Genomic DNA, 7807 nt, shown 5'->3' with positions numbered 1-7807 from the left:
TTGCATTTTTTTCAGTGGATACGCCGTCATTTTTGCTCATAAAGGTAAGAGTAATACATCATTCGTAACTGTAAAGGGTCTACTTTTATGTGTGCACTCACAATATCAACAAAACGTTGTGCTTTTATAAAATAAAGAAAACAAACACGATGCGCTTTCTGCCGTCTCGTCTTTGAACAGGAGCGCTTCACAAAAATGAACCAAAACTCAGCGAATGCATGATAAATATATCTATAGAAAGCTTTAAATTACTACTTAACGAAATAAAACAAATCAAAAACAAAAACACTTTCATTATAATCATAATCCATAAAGATGCACTTCTCTCTAAAGGCGCGTCTAATGAGGAGATGGCGAGTCAGGATCGGCAACTGCATCCTTGCGACACCGACTCAGAAAAAACTAGTTTATTAGTAAATAACTCCAATATCTCCTTACTATTTCCCCCTGACACATTTACAGTAATTACTTTTGCCGGTGCTTTGCGGCAAGCTTAAGCCTATTGCTTGCATTTGAATGCAGAACTGTTCAGCTGCGCTGACGGTACGCACCATACATACTGCTGCTTCGGGACACTAAACACCGTCGAGCTGCTCTTGACAGTCTCGGTAGCACGGTCTCGTGTTGTTTCCACCAGCGAGGCAATTTTTTTCCATCACTAATTGATGGATGTCTAAAATATAAAAATAAGGAGAAGCCTAAAACAGGCCTGAGGCCCGGCCCGCGTCTTAACTATGATGTGAAAATTTGCCCGAAGCCTAAAAAAGTCGGGGCCTGTCGGGCTGAAATGCAGGGCTCTAGCTCACATAGCCTCTGTAGTCAAGCAATTAACAAACAGTAAATGATCGTTTATGTATATATAGGTGAACCCAAGCCGTTTGCCTGTGGTAATTGGAGGGCTCCTGGATGTTGACTGCTCCGAGGACGTCATCAAAAACTTGATCCTGGTTGTGCGGGGCCAGTTTTCCACCGATGAGCTGGTGGCAGAAGTGGAGAAGAGAAACAGGTATAAACTTTGCATCCAAACGTCAATATCAAACCAGAAGTTATCAAAACAAAGCACTTGAGACGTTGATGTTATGCTATCTTGGATTCAAAACTACTACAGGATGCTTCTGTTTATTTTAGGTGATGTTTAATCATTTGTTTGTGTACATCATGAGAGTTTCCAGATGAAACTTTGATTGCACAAGTAAACAAAGAACACAAACAGCAGTAGCTGTTCTGATTGTTTAACAACAGCTCTAGCAGTTGCAATATGCTATATAGTCATTTTGTGAGGGGGGAAAATGACTTATTTTGGAAAAACATAAAAGTTAACTAAACATAAACCGCTTTAGATATGTCTTTCTTCTGCAGACTAAAGCTGTTGTTGCCATGGCTGGAGTCTCGTATCCACGAGGGCTGTGAGGAGCCAGCTACCCACAATGCCTTGGCCAAGATCTACATTGACAGCAACAACCACCCAGAACGCTTCCTGCGGGAAAACCCATACTACGACAGCCGTGTGGTGGGGAAATACTGCGAGAAAAGAGACCCTCACCTGGCCTGTGTGACCTATGAGAGAGGACAGTGTGACCAGGAGCTCATCAACGTTAGTATGCTTGTCCATAAATAAGCTTTAAGCTTTTTCATACCAAGTTTAGAGCAACCAACAACAATATAAAGCATCAAATTTGTATCTTTTATTTTTCTTTACAGGTGTGCAATGAGAACTCGCTGTTCAAGAGTTTGTCCCGTTACCTGGTGCGCCGCAGAGACCCAGAGCTTTGGGCCAGCGTGCTTTTGGAGACCAACCCCTACAGGAGGCCCCTTATTGACCAGGTACACATATGTGTTACATTCATCTCTCACCATAGGGCTGTGCAAAAAATCAAATGCGAAAGCACGTGCTGGAGATTTATTACTAATCACAGGAGCACCTTTACTGACGAGATGCGCATGAAAATCGCATTTGATTTTTTGCACAGCGCTATCTCACCATATACAAACATGGATCATAGAGGAATTGAAAGTACATGTTTATATTTTATTAATTTCACATTAATATTGGGTGAAATAGATGAGTGTTATCGACACTTAAATGCATTGAATTTATAATTGGCATGCAAGAATCTGAGAAAAGTTTGTTGCGGTACATTCTGGGATTCATAATCCAAGTTATCTTAGACGGCATAATTATTCTACCATCTGTTTTGAACAGTCTTTACTTTGGAAAGCGTTCCTGTGATCCCTTAATATTCTTCCTAGATAGGCTCACTAGGCTTTGTAACAGACGTTTAGAGTCTGTAAATTATTATTATTATTATTTTTGAAAGAAATTAGTACGTTTATTCAACATTGATGCATTAATTTATCAAAAAAGACAGTTAAGATATTTATAAGTAATATATGTGACCATGGACCACAAAACCAGTCATAAGGGTAAATTTTTTTGAAATTGAGATTTATACATCATAAATCTATAAATCAGCTACTAAACGCTGAATAAATAAGCTTTCCATTGATGGTTTGTTAGGATAGGACAATATTTGGCCGAGATACAACTATTTGAAAATCTGGAATCTGAGGGTGCAAAAAAATCGAAATATTGAGAAAATCGCCCAAATGAAGTTCTTAGCAATGCATATTACTAATCAAAAATGAAGTTGATATATTTACGGTAGGAAATTTACAAAATATCTTCATGGAACATTATCTTTACTTAATATCCTAATGATTTTTGGCATAAAAGAATAATCTATCATTTTGACCCATACAATGTTTTTTTGGCTATTGCTACAAATATACCCCAGCGACTGGTTTTGTGGTCCAGGGTCACATATGTCTTAAAATCTCTGATTCTCTTTTGATCTTCCTGCATGTTTTTTGAATATCAAGTTGTTGTTTGTCTTCAGGTGGTGCAGACAGCCCTGTCAGAGACTCAGGACCCAGAGGAGGTGTCCGTCACAGTGAAGGCCTTCATGACTGCTGACCTGCCCAATGAACTCATTGAGCTGCTGGAAAAGATCGTCCTGGACAACTCTGTCTTTAGCGAACACAGGTACATAAGCCCAAAAATATATGAACATTTGGAACAGGCCATTTTTGTGTGTTTACGGACATGAAATTCCTTGCCCAAACAGTCTTGCGCAACCTTCTAATGCAATTTAATAAAGTTTAATACAAGTCCAATCTTCATCCTGCTCCTAGAAACCTACAAAACCTGCTCATCCTAACAGCCATCAAAGCAGACCGCACCCGTGTCATGGAATACATCAACCGCCTGGACAACTATGATGCCCCAGACATCGCCAACATCGCCATCAGCAGCGAGCTGTTCGAGGAGGCCTTTGCTATCTTCAGGAAATTTGACGTCAACACCTCTGCAGTGCAGGTATGTGTTTGAGCCATACTTTCAGTAGCCTTCTTTTTCAAGTGTAGGCTTGCTGAAGTGATTTATTGAATAGCAGATAAGGAAAGAGCTGATGTTTCCTGTCCTCCTCAGGTTCTGATTGAGCACATCGGTAATCTGGACCGGGCGTATGAGTTTGCGGAGCGCTGTAATGAACCTGCAGTGTGGAGCCAGCTGGCTAAGGCTCAGCTGCAAAAGGGTCTCGTCAAAGAGTCCATTGACTCCTACATCAAGGCTGATGACCCCTCTGCCTACATGGAGGTGGTTCAGGTCGCTTCCCAGAGTGGTACGTCCTCTTCAGCGCTAGTTCTAGATAAGGACATTTTTGCTCTGATTCTGTATTCACAACTGTATTTCCTGGCTCAGGTAACTGGGAGGACCTGGTGAAGTTTCTACAGATGGCCAGAAAGAAGGCCAGAGAGTCATACGTGGAGACCGAGCTGATCTTCGCACTGGCCAAAACCAACCGTCTCGCTGAACTGGAGGAGTTTATAAATGGACCAAATAATGCACACATCCAGCAGGTAATGTACAATTGCTTTTTATTTCCTTGTGTTATAACAGTGTTATTACAGCATTATTAAAATACTGTTATAGTATTTATTAATATTTTTTTTATATTATTCTTATATTATTCTATTAAGTTATATTAATATTCTATTTTCAATTTTTATTTAGTTTTTATTTTTATATTTTTACATTTTATTTCAGCAAAATTATAAAAAAAATTATAATAAAAAAATGTAAATAAATAATTTAGCTGAAATATATATATATATATATTATGTATTTTTATTTTTATTTGAAATGTATTTCAGCTTTAGTCATTTTAGTACATCAACCAAAACTAATTTAAGTAAAAAAATTATATCTTAATATTTGTATTTTATTTCAGCTTTATTTTTCAAAAACATTTAATTTTAATTTTATCAAAAACAATTTCATACAGTTTTAGTTAACAGTAACATCACTGGTTATTAAGAGAACTTTATTATGTAATTATAAAAAATGTTATGTAACACTGTTTATTTATTATTGCTCACAGGTTGGAGATCGCTGCTATGATGAGAAGATGTACGAGGCGGCCAAACTTCTATACAATAACGTCTCCAACTTTGGCCGCTTGGCTTCTACCCTGGTCCACTTGGGCGAGTATCAAGCGGCTGTGGACGGTGCCCGCAAGGCTAACAGCACTCGCACATGGAAGGAGGTGTGCTTTGCTTGTGTGGATGGAAATGAGTTCAGATTGGCTCAGATATGCGGCCTTCACATCGTGGTTCATGCCGATGAGTTAGAAGAGCTCATCAACTATTACCAGGCAAGTTGTGATCCTTCAAGAAGATTCTGCAACTAGTTAAAAATGGAATTGAATTATATGGTTTTAAAATGCTCTCTATAGGACCGTAGCTACTTCGAGGAGCTGATCACCATGCTGGAGGCGGCGCTGGGGTTGGAGCGCGCTCACATGGGCATGTTCACTGAGCTGGCCATCCTCTACTCTAAATTTAAACCACAGAAGATGAGGGAACACCTGGAACTCTTCTGGTCCAGAGTCAACATCCCAAAGGTATACAGCACTAATAAAGATGATTGTTATTTCAGATGTTGGTTTGTAACACTCCTCTTTTTTTTTTTAAGTGTCCTTCGCTCAGTTCTGTTAAACAGCAGGAGTTCATTGATTTCTTCTTCCATCATCCCCCTCCAGCTATAATTTAATTCAACATGTAATCTGATATTCTCCAAAGGAACGATCTTAGTATCATCATCTGCAGTGCACAGATGTTACAAATTCTGTCTCCTTCACTTCTTGACTTCTTTTCTTTTTCTTTCTTTATCAGGTCCTGAGGGCCGCAGAGCAAGCTCACCTGTGGGCAGAGCTTGTTTTCCTCTACGACAAGTATGAAGAATACGACAACGCCATCATCACCATGATGAGCCATCCCACAGATGCCTGGAAAGAGGGACAGTTCAAGGACATCATCACCAAGGTAAAGTTCAGCTGCTTTTCCTGTGTAGATAAATACACTTCCAATGAATGTCTTTTGAGTTCAAACTTTTTTACAGTGTTTCTATTGTTTTCTATAACGATCAATGTTTGTTAACAGAAATAAAGCCAAAATAAAATATAAACCTGATCTAAACAATTTCTAAATTTAAATTTCTATATTTTTGTTGATTAGAAAGTGATGTGTTAACATTTACATATTGCCAATTATATAATTATTATTCATTATAATTATAGGTTTATATTAAAACAAATTTTATATATATATATATGGGAATCATTTTTAAATGGAAAAACAATAGATAGATAGATAGATAGATAGATAGATAGATAGATAGATAGATAGATAGATAGATAGATAGATAGATTGATTGATCAGTTATTATAAGTATAAATATTAATTATTAGTTTAACAAAATAAAATTAAGACATCAATTAATATATAAAAAATTATTAATATAATTAGAATTATTATTAATTATTAGTATAAATATACAAAATCAAATTAAAACATTAATTATCAATATATACATTTAAAAATGAAAATGGAATAATTTTTAAATGAAAAACAAACATGAGAAATATTCCCTTGAAAACTAAATGAAATCAAATAAATTTAAGCTGAAAAATGACCAGAGTACATGAAATTACTTTTGATTTAAAATGAATACTGATCATATAAAAATCAAAATATAAGCAATAATATGACGACACCAGGAAATTAATTAAATTACAGTGATCGTATTTCTTGTTTTGTTTAGGTGGCCAACGTGGAACTGTACTACAAAGCAATCCAGTTTTATCTGGAGTTCAAGCCCTTGTTACTGAACGACCTGCTCATAGTTCTTTCCCCGAGACTGGATCACTCTCGTGCCGTCAGCTTCTTCAGTAAGGTACAGAAAGCAAGCACAAGGCTGCCTCGCCTGTGTGGCGAGCCTTTGAACTTCATGCTTGTTTAACATCAGCTAAAATGACTTTTTCGTTTCTTCAGGTTAAGCAGCTTCCTCTCATCAAGCCTTATCTGCGGTCAGTACAAAATCACAACAACAAGTCTGTCAATGAAGCACTTAACAACCTCTTCATCTCAGAGGAAGACTATCAGGTACAAACAACAGTGTAAAGTATTTTTCAGAAAAACAAAAAACAATTATTGTTGCTTTTTATAGTAGCTGTTGTCCGCCACCTCATCATCTGTTCAACTGTCCTGTCCGCAGGCACTCAGGACATCTATAGACGCATACGATAACTTTGACAACATCTCACTGGCCCAGCGTCTGGAGAAACACGAGCTGATCGAGTTCAGGAGAATCGCTGCTTACCTCTTCAAGGGCAACAACCGATGGAAGCAGAGTGTGGAGCTGTGCAAGAAAGACAAACTCTACAAGGTGAGGTGGATGATGGGGTTATTGTCTAGTCATGCTATTTGTAAATGTAGTTGATCGGATTCGTGACAGCCATGCATGTTCTTCTACCCAGGATGCAATGCAGTATGCGTCTGAGTCGAAGGACATAGAACTGGCCGAGGAGCTGCTGCAGTGGTTCCTTCAGGAAGACAAGAAGGAGTGTTTCGCCGCCTGCCTCTTCACCTGCTACGACCTGCTCAGGCCTGATGTGGTGCTGGAGACGGCGTGGAGGCACAACATCATGGACTTCGCCATGCCTTACTTCATCCAGGTGACGAGGGAATACCTCAGCAAGGTAAGGATGGGCTGCTACTCTAAAGTGGGGAAGGACTAGGAATGCCACTTAAAAATAAAACAAAGATTAATTATTGTGAATTATTTCAAAACAATGACCTTCGACTAACGTTTGAAGGTTGAATTAAATTAATTTAAATTTGTTTAGCTGAAAAGTAACATTTACATACAGTAAATTGTATTTGTATAATTATTATTAAATAATTATGATTATTAGTATAACTAGGGATGCTCCGATCCGCCTTTTTTGCCTCCGATACCGATTCCGATACCTAGGGTTCGGTATTGGCCGATACCGATTCCGATCCGATACCAGTGAAGTTTTTTTCCCTCATTTAAATAAATGTAGAATTTATATATCTCTGTGTGTGGAACTGATAATCATTCTTTCACAATCTACTAGATACAGACTACTTCATTATAAAGAAAAATAAAATAAACAAATATGAAAAAATCTAGGCCTATGTATATTTATAATCTATGACAAAAATGTATCATAAACTAGGTTAGTGGATAATTCGGCAGCAAAAGTTATTCTAGAAAAATCAGTGCACAATAATTTTAGAAATCCAAACATTTAGTGAAAAAACTATGTTGTGGGGAACAAATAAAAGTGTTGCACTAAATATGGTAAAATGTTACACATTGCTATTTGTATTATTATAAAATCCATTAATTAAAAACATTCATGAATGTATTTATATACAAGTA

The 7807-nt window shown here is 37.4% G+C and overlaps 1 protein-coding gene across 4 annotated transcripts in view; it reads left to right on the top strand.

The window, feature by feature from the left end:
• The window catches only part of LOC107548879 (clathrin heavy chain 1-like), a 58778-nt gene that overhangs the window by 47403 nt on the left and 3568 nt on the right, over positions 1–7807 (top strand). For all 4 annotated transcript variants that reach the window (XM_016229722.1, XM_016229721.1, XM_016229724.1 and 1 more), the window contains 14 exons: positions 864–1006; positions 1360–1594; positions 1702–1824; positions 2898–3043; positions 3193–3376; positions 3488–3680; positions 3761–3918; positions 4440–4712; positions 4794–4961; positions 5233–5382; positions 6161–6292; positions 6391–6501; positions 6614–6784; positions 6876–7097. In XM_016229722.1, the coding sequence (XP_016085208.1) occupies positions 864–1006; positions 1360–1594; positions 1702–1824; positions 2898–3043; positions 3193–3376; positions 3488–3680; positions 3761–3918; positions 4440–4712; positions 4794–4961; positions 5233–5382; positions 6161–6292; positions 6391–6501; positions 6614–6784; positions 6876–7097 (2409 nt within the window). The remainder of the gene's footprint in view (positions 1–863; positions 1007–1359; positions 1595–1701; positions 1825–2897; positions 3044–3192; positions 3377–3487; positions 3681–3760; positions 3919–4439; positions 4713–4793; positions 4962–5232; positions 5383–6160; positions 6293–6390; positions 6502–6613; positions 6785–6875; positions 7098–7807) is intronic.

Source organism: Sinocyclocheilus grahami, unplaced genomic scaffold (genome assembly GCF_001515645.1).
Source record: "Sinocyclocheilus grahami isolate Dianchi unplaced genomic scaffold, SAMN03320097.WGS_v1.1 scaffold356.1, whole genome shotgun sequence".
Taxonomy (NCBI): domain Eukaryota; kingdom Metazoa; phylum Chordata; class Actinopteri; order Cypriniformes; family Cyprinidae; genus Sinocyclocheilus; species Sinocyclocheilus grahami.
Note: the sequence above shows the minus strand (reverse complement) of the source record. Positions and strands in the feature narration are given on the sequence as shown.